The following is a 20,525-nucleotide window of genomic DNA, read 5'->3' on the forward strand; positions in this document are numbered from 1 at the left end:
GCGGTCTTGTAACCGTAATGAATTAATGAATTAGTAATCTAAGGTTGCCTATCGAGTCTTTCAGGTTGAATTGAAGGCTATTTCCTTCTGATAACAATGGTTTATTGAAACGTCGTTTGATTAATTTCGCCAGTCATCACCTTCATTTTAATGATTAAATGAGACGGATTAAATGAGACGGATATGCGGAGCATTTCTCTCCCTCTCCATTGACCAAAACGTTGCTCTGGCATCTCTGCTGGACTGACTGAGTTATAGGCTACGTCGCGTGAGAGAGCTGTGAGGTAGGCTGTAAAACATTCGAAAACTCTGCCACTGCAATCTGACATGCCGTGCGTCATGTCTCTTTTCTCAGCTTGTCACCAGCGCGATGTCTTCGGGTTTTTCCGTGTTTTCCGGGATGAGCCGAACCTTCATGTTATTAGGGCGGTCTTATGTTGCCCCCTTGCGGTTGCAGTTTTAATTACAAAGTCCCAAACCTTCGGGATTCCCGATGTGCGGCAAAGAAAGGAGCATTCTCAACCCGTACCATCTGTATGATGTTTGTCAATTTGAACCCTTTTGTGCCCGTGACGAACATTCTATTTTTGGTGCTGAATGACCTCTTCACACAAAAAAACGTATTTCTTGAGTAAACTACATACCATAAGTGTGATATACATACCATTGTAATCAGAAGAAGTAGTTCTATGAAATGATGTAAAATACACATGGTAATAATGATTAAGTAATGAGCAGTCTTTGAAATCCTCTCCAAATATGTATCCAAAATTCATAGCATATTTCTCTACAAGATAGAGAAAAATATAGAGTGTATGACATGTTCAGCAAGTTGTGGGCTATTTACCAGAAAAAACAGAATTGGAATATCCTTAACCTTTCAAAAGTTATGGTACACTTAGTGATCAGTGTAAAAAAATGCAGGAAACGGGATTTAGAATGTTGACAGAATTCACATTTTCTTTCTCACCAACAACATAAAAGTATACATTAAAACTAATAATTAAGTCAGACACAGTGGTTTAGATTTATTTGGTCTATAAGAATAAACCATTTATTTGTAAAGAAGCAAATGATAAGAATTACTTAGAACAAACCTGTGAAGAAAACACATACACACACAAACTCATACTCACACACACTCACACTCACAGAGGGTAGGGGAGGAAAGGGCAGCTGGGGTGGGGTACCTGAAGGTTGAACACAGAAGGTTTATGGCTCATCACGAAACGCATCCCCTTCTGCCGAATGCCAAATCTGAAAGCAATTTTGTTTACTAGTAAAACAAAGTCGCCTACCATTACACTCAGGGACCGCACAAGCTACTTTTGTTTTATGCCCCTTTTTAATTTTTTTATAACATAGCCAACAATTTCTCTGTGGCTCCTGCTGTACAGGAACATGTACCTGATGAAAGGACAATGGAGTAGTTGTTGTCGTGATAGATTTTCTCTAAAGTCTATCTGGCTGTAGCTACCTAGCCTTGGTTCAACACCAGATTCTGCATTGCGCTGCCAATCTTGAAATAATAAGAAACTATTGACGACGGCAATGTCCACGAAGTGGAGAAAAAGCGTTTTTTGAAGTACACAATATGTACTTATCATTTGGTCCGACCTATCAACGCCCCCCATGTTTTTGTTGTAATCACTCACCACAATAGGCTGACGTACAACTTTTTTGTCCCAAACTGAATTGCTCTTCACTAGTCTACACACATCAGTCGAATCATTTGCATTGTGGAAATTGGACAGACAGGTTACTGCACGAATGTCCTTCCACTGTACTGCTAAGACATTACCCTCTATTCTATGCCACCTCATGTCCCCACGACTTGCCCTCCGCTCCCATTTTTTTAACATCTTTTAAGTCGTCCGGAATTTTTTAACGGTTAATCCGACATGTTCCGCATGCGTTTAGGCCCCATTCTCTAAGTTTAACCATAAGGGTTGGAGAGGTGTAGAAGTTATTCATCCAAATTTCAATTTCAATTTCAATTTAATTTCGCTTATAGAGCGGCAAAACATTACACATGTCTCATGGCGCTTTACAGAGTGTTAGACATTCAAAGAGAGCCCATGAGTAACAGGGGCAAGGAAAAACTCCCTAGAATTGGAGATACATATAGGAAGAAACCTCAGACAGATCCACGACTCAAGGGCCCAACCCATCTGCCTTGGGTCAGTTACAGTCCAGTCATTTGTAGTTTTGAAAGTTACAATGACAATGACAGTTCAAATAGTCCAGTGTAGGGAATAAATTGTCCATTAGTAATCCATTAGTTATTTTGGAAAATGATGGGTCGCTGGGATGCGTGGGCCAAAGATTTGGGCAGGGAACCACAGCAGGCGATGGTAGGGCAGTCATAGGGATGGCGAAGGCAATGGCGATGGTAGGGCAGTCAGAGGGATGTGACTTCAGGTGTGATGAGGGACAGGCACAGAGATGGTTGATGGCTGGTAATGGTTTACCTCACAGGTGAGGTATAGGGGAAAGGGAAGAGAAATAGAGTGTGTTAGTATTACTGTAAGTCATGATGGTTGGTATTAATAAGTATAGTGGTGATATAAATGATTATACTATAGAGGGTTTACAAAACGCTTTTACACACCTCTTTTGTGGGGACAGGTGCGTCGGAATAGGTTACCCAGTTAAACCCGAAGAGAGAATCCCGCACACCGTCCACCACGCATGCAAACATCCACCCACCCACCACGCACGCTACATCCACCCACCCACAATGCCCCCCCCAATGCCTCCCCCCCAGGCGAACCCACACACCACATCTGAACCGCGCGCCCAAGCAGCATGGCCGAGCATGGCCAGCCAGAGTCCGCCCACAGGCGGCGCCACCCATCCACAATTAGCCCCCCACCACCATCCGCGAGCAGAGAGAACGGGGCCCGCGCCAGCCCCACCCCATCCACAACACCGCACGAACACACACCAACGGCCCGACCAGGACACACAATCCGATCCGACCCGCCGCCCAGGCCCCCCGGAAGCAGCGCTCCCAGAGCAAAAGTCCAGAATGCTTCATGTCTTCATGTCTTCATGTCAAATGGTGTGACCACTATCTCTAAACGGCTGTATTAGCTCCTCTACAACTTTTGAGGCTAAAACTAAGACATACTACATGCAGAGCAGCCAACAGAGCCTTAAAACGATTGCGCGACATGAACAATTTGGCCCACGATCCCTGCAGAGACTTGGTTCCCCAGTAACGATGGATATTAGGGAGGGAAGTGAAGCCCATGTAAATGATCAGCCCCAGAAACCTGCGAAACTCCTCTGGGGTCACTTCGTCCCATGCTCCTGCACTATTTGCATATGACGGCCTACTGAGCACAAGCTCCCACCCCCTCTGGTTTGTAAAACCGCATATGTCTGACACAACAGTGTGAGTAAAGAACAACATGAAGAAGTCTATTTCACGCAGTGTTTTTGTGGCAGTCTGCACCGCCCTACGTACGCCACCTAAATCTACACCTAAGGGACGACGCGGACTAAACGGTATCGGTACAGGCACTTCTGTGTCCCTATCAGTATAAGAAGGAAAAGGGTCAGAGAAGCATTTACGCTTCCTTCCTGACACAGGACCTACAGGAGAATGACTAATCCACCCCAAACCCACCAAATAAAATTAATTAATATAAATGTTGCCAAATTTTACATATGTAGTACTGTATAATACATGCAATAAAATACATGCTACTTACCAAACTGAGGATGATGGCAGGTTCTCCTCCTCCTCCTTCTCCTCATCCTCCCCCTCGTCACTCAGTAGGTCCTGGTCCAGTAGGTCCTCTTCTTCTTCCTCTATCCCCTCATGGCTTTCACCTTGATGAGCTACTATGAGCTCAAGCTCATCAGCTGTCAGCTGCCTCTTCCTCCTCAGGCTAACCAGAAGGTCTGTGTAAGACTTGGCATCCTCCATCTGAAACAACAACAAAACCATACAAATGTAAGACCAAAAAAACCCTAAAACTAAAAATATGCGTGTGTGTGTTTGAGGGCGCGCGCGCGCACACGCACACACGTACACACACACACACACGCACACACACACACACACACACACACACACACACACACACACACACACACACACACACACACACACACACACACACACACACACACACACAAATTGTGACACATTCTGGGTGATTCAAAATAGCACAACTTGAAAATGCAAAGTGAATATATTACACACTTTCCACAAGGGTTTAGCTACCCTAATTCTGATTGCCTGGCTGGCATCTAGACAAAGGTTATATTTCACATGATTACATTTCACGTAGTGACTAACTGTCTAAATGCAATAATGACATTCATGACAGAAATATGATTTCACATGATCACACTTTCTATAACTATATTGAGGAATGAAAATAGCTTAGTCTAATTCATGTCATGTCAACTTAGAAAATGTTAGACGAAGCAAGCACATATCTGTTGTCATTTTGTCAGAGGATATAGCATCAAGCAAGCTAGTTCACTACTGCTGATAAAACTGCCTGGTGACAACGTGATGAAAGGTAATACAAATATTTCTGACAGAATCTGTCATTTCACATCATGTTTTCTATAACTACATGCGAGGAGTAAACAATATCAAGCAACTTGTCTTGTACTTGTTTCATGTCTAACGTTACCGTAGACGGAACGTAAACACGCAGCTCACAGAATTTTCTCAGCTTTGATATGCTGTATTTACCTGTCAACATTATGCTTAGCTAACATGTAAATTGGTGCTAGAAAACGAACTTCCTTACATGTTATATAGGCTACTTACAGGTCTCTAAATTAAATTGTTAAATGAAAATAACTGACATCAAAAGCAAACGAAAATATTACAAGCAGTTCAGAGTAATGCAGCTAGCTAAAACTGACGTGCCAGTAGGCTAGACTAGCCAAACTATGCCATAATGTTGACGCTAATGAGAAAGCATATTACAGTCAAATAACATGATTTTAGGACTACAAATTAAGATTAACCATAACTAGAACCGATTTGAAATATATCTCACCTCAGTTTATCCAGCAGTATGGGTATCAGTCGATGTAATCTCCCGAAGTGCAGACGGTCTCCGGCTGCCCCACGTCAAATGCACCGACTGAAGTGACATTATTTTTTCACGACTCATCTTCAAGTATCCTACAATAAACCGCCATAAACCTCTTAACCAATTATATCAAATTGAAGCTTATGTTGTCAGGATTACGGGGAAGATTTCAGAAATAAAATCAGTCATTGGACAGCTGAGTAATAAGACGATTGGTCATCGTTAAAATTTTAACGAAATTAGAATGGTCGGGCTCATAAGGGTTAAAGACAAATTTTTATGCAAAGACATTGCAGTTCATTTCGTAACTAGTGAATTACAACATTGTGAAATACCATAATTCCAGCGACTACAAACACATCAGACACGTTAGTGACGTTAGCCCACTTCACAGGCACAGCCACCGGCACCAGCAACCAGGGCTTTGAACCAGATTTTTTCCCCAATTGGTTCGTTCTGAACAGAAAAAGTATGTTAACGTTTCCGGTTTTCGGTTCAACCCCAAAATGTACGTTCCTGAACCGGTTAGAACAAAAAAAATAAAGTTCTCGAACCGGTTAATAGCGTTCCATGTCAGCTGCAGGACATGCAAATAAGTAGGCTGATCATTAGGACTTTAAAATGATATTGTCTACATAATTTTCCACAAGTCTCTATCCTATCAACAAACATTTAAAAAGCACTATAGGCTATATTATGTAAGCAGCATAACTGCAATTCTGACATGCCTACATTTTTTTTTAAGTATACATGAATTAAGACGAGGACAATTTCTGCCACGTCGGTTATTGACAAACAACTTAACACATCATACATACACATCTCAATTATGTGCACAAAACTTAAATATGGCTACATAGCTGCCATTTTGAACGACTATGCCAGTACAGCAGCAAAAATTCTGCCTGTTTAGCAACAAAAACCAGCAATATTCGTAAATAATTATTAGGCCTAAGGCCCAGCAACAAAATTGGCAATATTCATAAAGATTGAGATTAATAAAGATTGAAGATTATGGTATGCCTGTACAGCAAAGAAAACAATAACATGGAAATAATCATATAATAACAGGCAGTGACCTACCATTAATGAACTAACTTAAGTGTATCAGGCTGCATTGATTACAATGGCCTACAGTATGTTTGCATATTACATCAATCCAAACTGACTATTCATGTACAGCAACGAAAACTGGCAATATTCGTAAATAATGATTAGGCCTATGGCCCAGCAACAACAATTGGCCATATTCACGGAGGAAAAGATTATGCCTGTACAGCAACACAAATCGACAATATTCGTAAATAATGATTAGGCCTATGGCCCTGCAACAACAATTGGCCATATGTGTGAAAAAAAAAGCTTGTATGCCTGTACAGTAAAGAAAACAATAATATGGCTATAATCATATCTTAACATCAGACAGTGGACCTAATAGTATGAACTACGTTAAGTGCATCATTGATTATCAGTGGTGGACGAAGTACATTGATTATGTACTTAAGTGAAAGTATAGATACCTTGTGTCAAATATTACTTGAGTAAAAGTGAAAGTACCCACTTTGAATTTTCACTTAAGTAGAAGTATAAAAGTATTTGCCTTCACATATACTTAAGTAGTAAAAGTAAAAGTACTTCAATGAATTATGGTTCTAATGGCTTAATTATAATTATAATTTATCATTTCCACATCAAAGCTCCTGCTAAATCAGCTTACCGGTATATAAGGTGAACTACTAATGCCACTCTTCAAATAGTTTCTTACATTTCTCTATTTGCTTAGAAGCTATCTACAGTGGGGAGAACATGTATTTGATACCATGCTGTAGTTGCCTAAAAAAAGAAATATAAAATCATCATTTGACAATTGATCTTAATGCCTTAATTCAAAAAATGAGTAAAAATCAAACTGCAAACAAACAGATTGCCATGGTAGTTTTTCCAGTAGGCCTATTAGCCTGCCTGTTTGATGCTCATTGAGCTCAATGCAGGCCTATACTGGAAAAAGCACCATGCCAATCTCTAGCTGTGGTGAAGGGTATGATGATGTGGGGCTATTTTAATTCCAACGACCAAGGGAATGGGAAAAGGGAATTTATCAGGATGCATATATCCTGGATCCATGAAATAGCTGTCCTTTAAAAATAAAAATCTACCTGTCCCTGTGTTAAATTCCCATAGGGTTACATAGGGGCTCAAATACTTCCTTCCCCCTAGCATTTAGGAAGAAAATTTCTTTCCCCCCCCCCCCCCCCCATTATGATAATAATGACAACGTAATTTTGAATTTTGTTGTAGAAAATACATTTGTTAAGAACTATGATGCTGTTTGATTAATTTATAAATGGTACACTGTCACTTTAAGACTTGCCGGCTGCCCTTTATAAAGCGGAGATATCAGTTATCAATGCACTCTCTCCCTTTCATGCATGCTCACACGTTCCCAATTATGTTATGAGTAACGTTATGAGTAACAAACGCGTAAATTAGATTTGCTGCAATAGAGATTTCAAAGAGTAGGCTTTCATCTCTATGTAACATTGATATTGACATTGTAAATGTAAACGTTCTCTAAGAAGAGTGTTAGTTTGCAGTAATGTTAACCATTTTGGCAAAAAATGGAACGAGAGGGTTTTCATAAATATAACGGAGTAAAAGTACAAATTTTCACTTAAAAATGTAGTAAAGTCAAAGTACAAAGTCTCACCAAATATAAATACTTAAGTAAAGTACAGATACATCAATATGCTACTTAAGTACTGTAACGAATTACATGTACTTCGTTACTGTCCACCACTGTTGATTATCATACAATGGCCTACAGTATGTTTGCACATTACAAGCCAAACTGATTATTCAAACGAATGAAAATAATATCTTCTAGGACCTTCTCATGCAGTGACGACCTGAGCGGAGAGAAAATAAACTTCAGAGAGGAAAATGTGCGCTCCACACTGACCTGTGTGACGGGGAGTGCTATGACATTAATTGCGAGTTTATAAACTGCTCACAAAAAGTAAGGAAACTTGACTTTGGCCCATTATATCTCCCTTTTAGTAATACCAACCAGTAAAGTGTTTCCTATCATTTTTATCGTTGATTTGTCACCTTTACAATGAGGTATAGCTTGTAAGCATAGGGCAATCATGGAATGAGCAACACAAGCAAACGTGTAAGTAGTGCCAACGAAAAATGTGCCAAAATGGCCTGTTATGCTGTTGGAATTCACCTTTGTTACTTCAAGCATTGACGATTGCACTCTCCTACAGAAATGAGGAAAACAAAACATGTTAGGCATACATTTGTTCATTTTATACTCAGTGTCAGGGTCCTCAGTAGCGTGTAGAGGATCCATATGCAGCCACAACAGCTTGGCACCTTCTTCTCATGCTGGTCACCAACCTGGCTACATTCTGCTGTGGGATGGCATTCCTTTCCTCGTTAAGGATCTGTTGTAAGTCAGCCAACCTGGTTTTGTTGGTGACTCTGGCACGTACAGCATGCCCAAGCTGATCCCACAAGTGTTCACGGCAGGCCATTAGATCCTCTCCACTCCCAAATTCTGGAGGTACTCTCTGATGATCCCAGCTCTATGGGGGAGAGCGTTGTCATCCTGGAGGATGGCAATTGGTCCCATATTCTGGAGATATGGAATTGCCACTGGCTCCAGAATCTCATCCCAGTATCTAACTGCATGATGATTGCCTTCAATGATAACAAGGTCTGTCTTTCGAGTTAGGGAGATGTCACCCCACAGCAGAATGTAGCCAGGTTGGTGACCTGCATGAGAAGAAGGTGCCAAGCTGTTGTGGCTGCATATGGATCCTCTACACGCTACTGAGGACCCTGACACTGAGTGTAAAATGAACAAATGTATGCCTAACATGTTTTGTTTTCCTCATTTCTGTGGGAGAGTGCAATCGTCAATGCTTGAAGTAACAAAGGTGAATTCCAACAGCATAACAGGCCATTTTGGCACATTTTTCGTTGGCACTACTTACACGTTTGCTTGTGTTGCTCATTCCATGATTGCCCTATGCTTACAAGCTATACCTCATTGTAAAGGTGACAAATCAACGATAAAAATGATATGAAACACTTCACTGGTTGGTATTACTAAAGGGGAGATATAATGGGCCAAAGTCAAGTTTCCTTACTTTTTGTGAGCGGTTTACAAGTCTGGATTTGTCGCAGCCATGGATGCCCAGTAACGGAAGACGTTCTCGTTGCGCTTTAAACGTTCTTCTCGTGAGTAAGCGTCCAGCAATGAGGCTATGGGCACCTTGCCCTCCTGCCTGACAGTGTTTTTAGGAGCTGCTCTATTTCATCCGGCTCACCTTCGGATGACGAGGATGGCGAGCCCTCTATGTCGTTCTCTGTGCTGATAGATACGTTTTGGATGGCGTCCCAAGTGGCGGCACAGATGTGTTTTCGCCATTTCCGCTTGATTTTCTGTCAGAAACAATCTATATCTCGGATCAAGAAACATTGCTGCCACAAATGCATCATTCTCAAACAGTGTATGCTGACGTCCTTTCATGCACAGAACCAATCGTTTGGTGAAGGGGTTGTCAATTTTGTTGGTGTCTAACACACACTTCAGCCACAAACCACAAAAGTCACCTGCGGTAAGCTGTTCTGTTTGGATGCATTTAGTGGTGATTTTTGCCGGTTTCAGCACACAGACAATGTTCGAAATTGACTGCCATTCCGATTCACTTAAGTACAGCTCATTAACTCTTGGGGACATATTATAGCAAAATGTTATTAGTTCGCAAAGTCTGTCAAGCATGTCATGTGTGGAATGCCAGCGCATCGGGCAATCAACTATGGCCCTCTTGTGGCCCATTCTTTTGAGAACAGCCACAACATTTGTCGTGCACAATTTCTTGGCAACACGCCTTTCTTTAGAAATAACGTTAGACACTCCTCTCTCTTTCAGTGCATCTTCCACTGCTAATTGTAAAGTGTGAGCGGAACAACGCACACTTCGCAACACATGTCCCTGAACAACAGAGTCAATTTCAAAAGTCTCCAGGATTTCGTAGCCACACACTTCGGTTTCTGCATCACTCTCTCCGTCATCGTCATTGCTCATTTCATTTGCTTGTATATCAGACAACACCCTAACCACCTTTTGCATGTTGGCTCCATTATCTGCTGTTATTGAGTATAGCTGTTTCAAACTGACCTTGTATTCGGCCAGTACCTCCCGAACCACAGAGGATATGTATTCGCCTGTGTGTCTCTCGGTTAGTTCCCTAACAGCTAGAGTTCTCAAAACGATGAGCTCTCCACTGGCATATTGAACATTTATGCCGAGGACTGAGCGGTCTCTGCATGTAGCACTGTCAATTTTGACCATGAGAAGCCTACCACTCAGTTCAGCCATGAGCTTTCTCCTTTCGCTTTGAGCGACATTTGACACCTTTTCACAAATGTTGGCCGAATTAATTGTGAAACCATTTCCAATGGCTTGTTGTAAGGGGTCAATTGTCTTTCTAAATCCAGAGTCTTCCATTAAAGAAAAAGGTCTGCCATTAACAGTCACAAGCTCCAAGCAAGCATCAACTAGAACCTCGGGAGTGACAGGCACTTGTACTAATTTGGGCTTAACTTGGGCTAATTTGGGTTTGAACAACCGCATCCAAAGTCATTTGCCCTGTAGAGGTGGTTCTCTTTTGGCCAACAAGACTGGACGAGTAGATGTCGGGATGCCTTCGTTGAATGTGCCTCTGTAAATTGCCTCCATGATTCCCTGCAATTTCTGCTTCACATCCTTCGATGTTGCATTTCGATTTGTTGGTGGTGGGGTCAAACGAAAAATGCTGCCGTGCAGGATTCTCGCAGTGTCTTCCCATCTGAACAAACAAGTTGAAATGCCAAATATGAGCACTATTTGCCTACGTTTTAAACAAAGACTTAAAAAACTAGACTATGCTAGGCAATGGCCAGGTAGGCTACAGTCAATGCCAGATGCTAGCTGGCCAACTTGATTTAGTCATTCGTTAGCTTGACCCAGCAGATTTGTACAACAATTTATTGGGAATTCGTAAGCTAATCTATATCAATAAAAATAATTCATATGCAAAAAATATTTGCAAGATACTTGATAGCCTACAATATTTACCTCTTACGACTGAGCATTAGTGGCTTGGGCTTGATTATTCTCGGCCGACTTGCTGATGGCAAGCTTCTGAATGAATGACTGAACCACCGGAAGTAAACCTCACCGAGTCATAGCCACAAACTCTTGTCAAAGAACGAATAAAATAACGGTATTAACCGGTTACCATTATTTTTGATAAACGATTCTGTTCAGGAACATAATTTTTTTTACATTTCTGTGCTTCAGATGGGGTTGCGGTCTCAAATTGATTCTACGTGTATACTGACTATTCCAAAGTTTACAGACTGATTGGTGCTTCGTTTTATGTGTAGACACCTAGAGCAAGCTACTGATGAGGTTTGGCGCTGTTTTGAGCAATGTTAGTGGTTTAAAAATGCGATTTTGAAAGCGTGTGGCTCTAATCCCCATGCTAACCCACTGTTTGCGATTTTGGGCTGTAACTTCTGCCCGTGCTAGCTCTGTACTGCGTGATGAGCGAAAATTACCTCCTCCACGGCTTAGTTGATGTATTTTCATTCAGAAAATAGCTTTATTTTCAATTTCCGCCAAACTTACACTTTAATACAGATGGGATATGAAAATGACAATGAATATAGTTCGAGGTGTATATGAATGGAGTCACGCACAAACATTTGCTGCTTAAAGGGATAATCCGGAGTGAAATGCACTTTAGATCAATTTTTCGGACTATTGGGAGTAAATACGTTGAGTTGACACCAAAATCATGTCATTCGGATGTATTTTGAGAAAGTTCGAGCTCACCGTTTTTAGCCAAAACTCGTTAGCCTGGAGGTGACTCGGGCATGTCATTTCGCCGCTACAAAACGCTATTTTTATACCTCTTCTACTGTTCCAAACAACACTACACTTACGTGGTAGTGAGTAGAGCACAGGTGTCAAACTCAAGGCCCGCGGGCCAGATGCGGCCCGCCACGTCATTTCATATGGCCCGCGAGAGCTTTAAGGGTCTGATACAGTATGTGGCCCGCGAGAGCTTAAAAGGTCCGATACAGTTTTTGCGTATAGGCAATACACTGCAATACAATGCACGCATGTGAGACTGACAGGGAGGCAACATCAACCACCTTCCTCTATGATCAGTGCAACTGGCTACATCAGATGTGATAGCAACGTGTAGCCTACGTGTGAAAACAAAATAGACCAGTATTCTAATCTAAACTATTTATAGCGAACGGAGCGCCTAAATTACGCGCTCGGTTTAGCCTGCCTGTGAAACGCATGATTGTTTGAAGTGCGTGTGCTTCTTTGAGAGGGGAATCGATGTAAGTTGTAAACTACGTGATACGTTTACGTCTACGTTTAAAAGGCATGTATAATTGTGTGTATAGTCCTATTATCCAAAAAAATCCAGCTCCAAATCCTTGCTAATCGAGCAAGTGATTGTTTGGCCAAAAGCGAAAATAAACCTATTCTGACCGAGAAGAGGTGCATTCATATCAGGCAAGCAGAGGTATGCTAGAAGTTTGTAGTAATCGCCCTGTTGCTTTGTATTTTAATTTCAGTTTAAAACGAACAACATAGAATCCACACAACACCTTTCAACTTTAAAACGTCAAAGAAAAAGTCCACCAGGACCGTTCGCTTCTACTGTATGTGTATGGAACGGTGTAGGCTAGTGACGCATTTCATATGGATGCACTTTTTGACATGACAGTTAGCCTACTCGTTTGCATCACTTGCTAGATGTAAAACTGCATTTCGTTACTGTTATTTCACTCGTGCAATGACAGTAAAGTTGAATATACTCGAATCTAAAAACTCAGAAATATGAATAAAAAAGAATCCATGGCATGATCTCTTTCTGACTGACCAGTGACCCTCATTGAAAAGTCAAACTGTATGGAACTGACAGTGGTGTTTTGTTTTTACAAAACATAACAATAATAAAAAAGAACATGTCATGCTGATACCTTTTGCTCTTCTCGATTTTAGAAGTTTTACCGATGCTAAAGATTTTGCGGCTGGTGCTACAAATCTTAGAAGTTACATCTGGCCCTTTGAGGGCAACCATTGGGCTGATGTGGCCCTCGGTGAAAATGAGTTTGACACCCCTGGAGTAGAGGATCCCTAAAGCCAAACCGAAGTATCCCCACGCCTTTATGTGGTCGGATAGAGAGTCCAGAATGAATTTAATCGAGTCCGTACCTTTCCGGAAATGTTAATAAAGTGTTGTTATAGCGTTGGCAGCTGCAACAGCGACATTTCTGGAAAGGTACTGACTCGATTAAATTCATTCTGGACTCTCTATCCGACCACATAAAGACGTGGGGATACTTCGGTTTGGCTTTAGGGACCCTCTACTCACTACCACGTAAGTGTAGTGTTGTTTGGAACAGTAGAAGAGGTATAAAAATAGCGTTTTGTAGCGGCGAAATGACATGCCCGAGTCACCTCCAGGCTAACGAGTTTTGGCTAAAAACGGTGAGCTCGAACTTTCTCAAAATACATCCGAATGACATGATTTTGGTGTCAACTCAACGTATGTACTCCCAATAGTCCGAAAAATTGATCTAAAGTGCATTTCACTCCGGATTATCCCTTTAAGAATGCCGGTAGGCCTTTCCCTGCACCTTAAATAGTAATGCACGCTAGCTGGTGTTTATTTATTATTTTTTTAAGTATATTTTTTGGCCTTTTTGCCTTTATGAGTATAGGACAGTGAAGAGGTAGACAGGAAACAAGTGGGAGAGAGAGATGGGGCGGGATCGGGATATGACCGCAGGCCGGATTCGAACCTGGGTCCCCGTGGGCACTCGGATCCGTAAATGGTACAGACGCTGTAGCCTGCTGTGCCACAGCGCCCCCCGCTAGCTGGTGTTTATGGCAAACGGTGGTAAATGACATTGTGAATAGTAAACCAGGAACAGAACAGAATAAACGGTAATGCCAGTGATATGACATGGAGAACAGCGGTAGCACAGTTTGAATGTTAGCGCCAGCGTTTGGCTGGCTGCACGCTGCGTGAGCACGTCACGGCTCAGTCCGTGACATTAGGTGTCAAAAGGCAAAATCACTGTATGCTATAGCGAAGACAATACAGTGCACATTTTAGAGTGGCCTTTTATTGTAGCCAGCCTAAGGCCCACCTGTGCAGTAATCATGCTGTCTAATCAATATCTTGATATGCCACACCTGTGAGGTGGATGGATTATATTGGCAAAGGAGAAGTGCTCACTAACACAGATTTAGACAGATTTGTGAGCAACATTTTTAGAGAAATGTTATGAAAGTGGTGTCTTTATAATTTTGTTCAGTGTAGTTATTGTGTATCTGTATGCATACTGTATATAGTTCTTGTGCATTTGTGTGTGCATGCTGTATAGTTCTTTTATATGCTATATATAGTTCTTGTATAGTCAGTGTGTGTGTGTGTGTGTGTGTGTGTGTGTGTGTGTGCGCGCATACTGTGTATAGGAAATGGGATCATTAAATCAACATAAGGGGCTGTATTATGACACTTCACGGTCACTTGCGAAAAAGATAATACATGCATTAATATTAATTGGAATAAAATTTAATTTAAAAAGTTGAAAATGGAATCGAACGGTGATATGACTTTAAAATAAAAAAATAAATAAATGGAATTGTTTGGAGAATCATGACACCCCTAGACATGATAAAGAAATGCAACCATCTTATCTGGGCCTGAACTTATTTTAGGCTAGCTTTACACGACAACGATCTGAACACAATCCGCAAAAGTGGCGTTGCGTTCCCACTTTTTATTTCGCGTTTAGACGAGCGTCTTTGGGTGGAAATCTGCATGCACACGGTGACGCAAAAGTGTGTGAAATTTGATGTAGTATGCATGCCAGGTGGCTAGGTGATACTGTGGAGCACTGCCAAACAACAACTCCAAGAGCGCGCGCATGCGTTGAAACTTCCTTCTACTTTCTCCATAGTAGCGCGAAATAGCCATAAGACTAAAAGAAAATAGCCCACCGTCAAAAACCAAATCATGGCTAAGAACCGAGGCAAGACGGGCAAGACAGACAACTTTGTCTGGACAGACGAGGAGGTCGAGCTATTGTTGCAAACGACGTTGGATCACAAGTAATTAATTCGCCTTCTCTGTTCTGATATATCAGTAATTACTCTGCTTATGTGCTGAAAGGACTCCTGAATAGCTATCAAAGCAGCTAAGGCCACTTGAATGTCTAACTGATGGAAATAATCGACATGTTTGTTATTTTTTGGCTGTACTGCACATGTATATGACGTCAACGCGTATGCGAGGATAGCCAGCGTGAGCAGCTCAGAGCACACTTTTGCGTTGTCAACCCTTTAGACGGGAACGCGACGGTGGAGCGTTTTTAAGATTTCCACTCTGGAGGGTGGGTTCATTTTTTTGCGTTTTTAAGCCCCAAAAACGCTGTCGCCGTCTAAACGAAAGGCACATCTGATAAAATATTTTGTCGGTTTCACCCGGGAGCGTTGTCGTGTAAAGCCAGCCTTAGAAGGACTGAGGTAAAATGGACAACTGTCCCAACTTTTTTGAGAAGTGTTGCTAGCTTGGAAATTAATAGTACAATTTGCACTGCTATCCAACCAAGTGTTATTAATCTTTTATTAAATGTCTAGCTGTACTGTTTTTAGTAAATTTACATTGATAATAATTCTTTTTAAATTAAGTCAAAAATGATCTTACAAAAGAGCACCAGGCAAGTGTCTTTATACTAAGAACAACACCAACTAGATTTTTGGGAACCATTTCATTTTTGTAAATGCATTTTCCCTCACGTTTCAGCACTGGCTGGATGTCACAAAGGGCATTAAAAAACAAGTAAAAAGTAAGTACATTTTCATTTACTCACTGGATAAAATGTATTTGTACTAAATGTGTAACTATGTGATGTTGATAATGACTTAATGCTGATTTAAGCAATGTTGCTATTTCCATTCCAGATACCAGTTCTAATACATAATTATACACCTAAACTGTACCCCAACAAAGGGCACTAAATTGTAATGTGCACTGCGTACTGTTACCTTGTTGCAGAAACTTGACTATGAGAACAGGCAAGAATACCAATATTTGCTATTATACAGATGGTACGGGTTGAGAATGCTCCTTTCTTTCCCGCACATCGGGAATCCCGAAGCATCGGGACTTTGTAATTAAAACTGCAACCACAAGGGGCAACATAGACTGCCCTAATAATATGAAGGTTCGGCTCATGGAAAAACCCGAGGACGCCGCGCTGGTGACAAGCGGAGAAAAGAGACATGACGCTCGGCATGTTAGATTGCAGTTGCAGAGTTTTCGAATGTTTTACAGCCTACCTCACAGCTCTCTCACTCGACGTAGCCTATAACTCAGTCAGTCCAGCAGAGATGCCAGAGCAATGTTTTGGTCAATGGAGAGGGAGAGAAATGCTCCGCATATCCTTCTCATTTAATCATTAACCCTCTAACCGCCCAAGGCGCCGTACGGCGACAAGCAACATCACTGATTAAAACAGACGGTAGATCCGAGTAGGGTGACAAATCGCCTTTGTACTCTCCACCACTAGTTGGCAGACATCCAGAGCTTCGATTCAAGCCCAAATTCGAGTAAAAAAGTTTTCAGGAAGTGCCTGTATTACTCGCGAGAAACAAAAAAAAAAGACGCATTTCCTGTTTATAACGCGGAAGTGAAATGCGCGATCGCTATGCACAAATTGAAGCAGAAAAACGGCAAATGTTAAAAAACAAAGTTGTGTGTTATGAAGTCTTGGGTCTGCCATTCACCTACTCTGATTCTGAAGGAGAATATCTGCCTTTTGGAGATTATGATCGGTCGTTCATTGGCAGTGACAGTCAAGATGCGTCTGTGAATGGAGGTGGGTCTTTGCGTGTGTACGTCAATGTTTACCTGCAGCAATGTTGACCAAAGGGTTCAAATAAGCATGGTGTGCTTGGTGCCAGTGATAATCATGATGATAGTGTCTGTAATTGACATGGTACAGACAGCAGGTCTAGTAAAAATAGGGCTCTGAAGAACTACAAAGTCATCCGCGATAGGAACTGATTTGACCAGGCTACTTTATTATATAGTAACATAGGGATTGTGGTAATACTAATAGTTTACTATTGTTGGTTTACATGTGGCTGTGGTCCTGTTTGTTTGTTATGTCGGAGAAATTACAAAAATCAAAGTAAAACTGCTCAAATGTGTTCAACAATCAGTATTTACTGAAATGTGCATAATTTGACGCTATTGCCATCCTATGACGTCATAATATGCAAATTAGATGAGTAAATGTACTCCCTTTATAAACTTTAGTTCATACTCAATGATTTTCACATTTACAGTAGGACTTTATCTCTGACCACTTTCAAGCCATGGCCTTTTGAATTTTTTATGCAAAAATCCAAAAAAACCCGGGCGGTTAGAGGGTTAAAATGAAAGTGATGACTGGCGAAATTAATCAAACGACGTTTCAATAAACCATTGTTGAAATGAATGAAAATGGTTTTAGAAAATCGCCTATAGGCCTAGCAGAAGGAAATAGCCTTCAATTCAACCTGAAATACTCGAAAGGCAACCTTAGATTAATTCATGAATTCATTACGGTTACAAGACCGCATTCCGTGAATAGGCTATTATTGTCAATGTTAAGGCGAAGACGAAAGAGATGGACAAGATGGACATTTTGGCTACATTTACATGCTAGGAATACTTAGAAATGTGTATAGGCTATTTTAAAACGGAGGCATGTTCATTTTAACCGGCGACGCTGGGTAGTTTACATGTAGCCTACCCAGCACTTGTTATCACAGATTTTGTCCCCACCACTTTTGACGACTGAAAATAAAATGTATTTAACAGAAATCTCTTTAATACATGCCTATGCTTGTTGTCATTTTACTTATAACCGTAGGCTACATGCATGGAGAAGATCGCGCATTTTGTAACATTGGAACAATGGATGGTCAGATATGCGATAGGGCAGTGAGGGTGATTCATTGTAACCATCGACTAGCAGGCCTAGCTCCGCAAAATAAGTTTCTAGCAACGTATGTATCGTATGCATGTTCATGTTGATTCAGAGATAGGCATAGACTACCATAGGCTGCTGGGCGTCAAGCTATATGACAGCATTTTATCATGTGGTGAATTAATAACTAACGTCAGTTTAACATGTCAGAACTTTTGATCGGCGTTTCAAGTCAATGGCGCGAATAAAGCAAGACTATGATTACAATCGAGCTGTGGTGCAACTGGTTGAAGCATATGTATTGTACGCCAGCGACCGGGGTTCAAAACCCATTCGAAGAACTTCTCCAGAACCCATCAAGAGAAAAGGCATCATTTTATTAAAAAAATGAAAGATTTTCTGTTTTGCGATTTTTTTTATGTTTGCTATGTCTGCTGAAAAGAAAAGTTAATATGTGAATTCGTGGTTCAGCGCACACTCGCACACATTTTTACATTGACATAGTGTCGGGCTCAAGTGTCTGTCGAGAGAGAAGAGGGGGAGGCAGTCGTCCTCAGTGCCGCATATAGGTAGGCTATAATGTAGTGAACTGGTTAGACGAGTGTGGGGGAGGGGGAATGATCGCACAAGACAATTGCTCTTCATGAAATGGATCTCACAGACGGCTGTCGATTTTTAAATGTAGCCTACTACACCACTTGCGAAATCGGACGTGGCACATAGCCTAATTATTAGGCTACTGGATTTAATATAGCAAATCCATGGACTTTGTTCATCCTATATATACAATAAGTATAAAATCCGACAATCCAAAACGATAACGAGATCTCCCAGAAACAAAAAAACGAGTTTGTTGAGTAGCCTAGTCCTTCCAACAATCTCAGCTTTTGCGTTTGATAGATAAAAGGCATCCTGTCCTGCTGTATTCCAATGAGAAAAAAAACATCCACAAGGTATAGGGTCACGGTAATGCATAGGGGTGCAACGGATCATCATTGATCCGTGATCCGTTCGGATCAGTATCTTCGGTTCGGCACACACATGACCCGCGGATTGATTTATAATAATTATTAATAATAATGTCCGTGTGTTCTTTTGAAGTAACATGCGTGTCCACAAGGCATGCTTCTAGTCCCTCCCTGCTCTGCTCCCCTAGCCTGCCTGCGCGTCTTTTCTGCTCTCACACACGTTATTAGCGGTCATGCCATAACCAGCAAATACATGGCTGCTAGTTTAAGTGCTGATGTGGCTGCATTAGGGCTGGGCGATTATACGATCTCGATTTGTGATCGTGATCAAATTAAGTTCGATCACGGTGATCAGCTGTGGGTATACTTTCTCGATCACGTGGATAACATGCAGCAGCAAAGTGCACGACAACCATCACAACCCGCTTTCCTGGCACCGCACTGTCTGCATGCACCCAACATTTTCAACAGTGCGCCTGAAAACAATTCTAGGTCGCACTGGTGCGCCTGACGCCGCTCGGGTGAAAACATATATTTCTTTCACGAGTTGCCATGTAAACGTGGCTAGACTATGCGTGCAACTTTACCAAACTGTATCAAGTAAACCCTCTCTCCTAGGACCGCTTTCTCTCGCTCTCCCTCTCTCTCTCTCTCTCTATCTCTCGTGCGCGGCGCGCTTAATGAACATCCCCCCTCGACATGTACTTTGACAATCGTGAAATCAATGACGTAGGCCTATAGAAGACGACTAGCGAAATCATAATTAAAATCCGGTTAGCATCATAGCATACTGCACAATTTTTATTAAAACTCTTGCATTCAAGTTGACTGATCATCTCAATGTTTTCCAGCTCCAAGACTCAAAAGGGCCTGTCCCAAGGAGAAAAAGTATTGGCCTACCTTGAAACTTAAACACACGTGGGGAAACTGAACAGTCCAACCAGTAGACTATAATAAGCTAGCCAACTAATGCTATGCTACTTTGTTTACAATATTTTGAGGCTTCAAGCCGACAGCTGAATTAAAGAGGCGGAGTTGTAATATGAATAGTCATGAATGTCATGAATATCCGAAATTTCAGTAGGCCTATGTAGAAAGCATTATACAGTGTATGTGTGTGTATATATATATATATATATATACGTAGGCCTATATATATATATATATATATATATATATATATATATATATATATATATATATATATGTATGTATATATATAATTCTTTATAAAGAATATGCATATTCCTTATATATTGTGTTTCAAGCTTTTTCTACGCCTTATTGTTAAAAAATCATTCACATTATATGAAAGGAGTGCGATAAAAGGTGTCCTTTTGGCGTTAAAGGCGATGCAATGAAAAATGTGGGTGCACCTAAATTTTGTGCTGGTGCACCTTAAAAAAAAGCTAGGCGC

At 41.2% G+C, this 20,525-nt stretch overlaps 1 protein-coding gene across 4 annotated transcripts in view; it reads left to right on the top strand.

Annotated features, from left to right (window-relative positions):
* epb41l5 (erythrocyte membrane protein band 4.1 like 5) overlaps window positions 1-20,525 on the top strand; it is a 225,250-nt gene that overhangs the window by 42,716 nt on the left and 162,009 nt on the right. For all 4 annotated transcript variants that reach the window (XR_009938816.1, XR_009938817.1, XM_062533706.1 and 1 more), the window contains exon 4: window positions 15,968-16,010. Coding sequence is in view for 2 of the 4 variants with exons in the window: in XM_062533706.1 (XP_062389690.1) it covers window positions 15,968-16,010 (43 nt within the window). In the remaining 2 variants the exon portion in view is untranslated. The remainder of the gene's footprint in view (window positions 1-15,967; window positions 16,011-20,525) is intronic.

Source organism: Sardina pilchardus, chromosome 4 (genome assembly GCF_963854185.1).
Source record: "Sardina pilchardus chromosome 4, fSarPil1.1, whole genome shotgun sequence".
NCBI lineage: Eukaryota > Metazoa > Chordata > Actinopteri > Clupeiformes > Clupeidae > Sardina > Sardina pilchardus.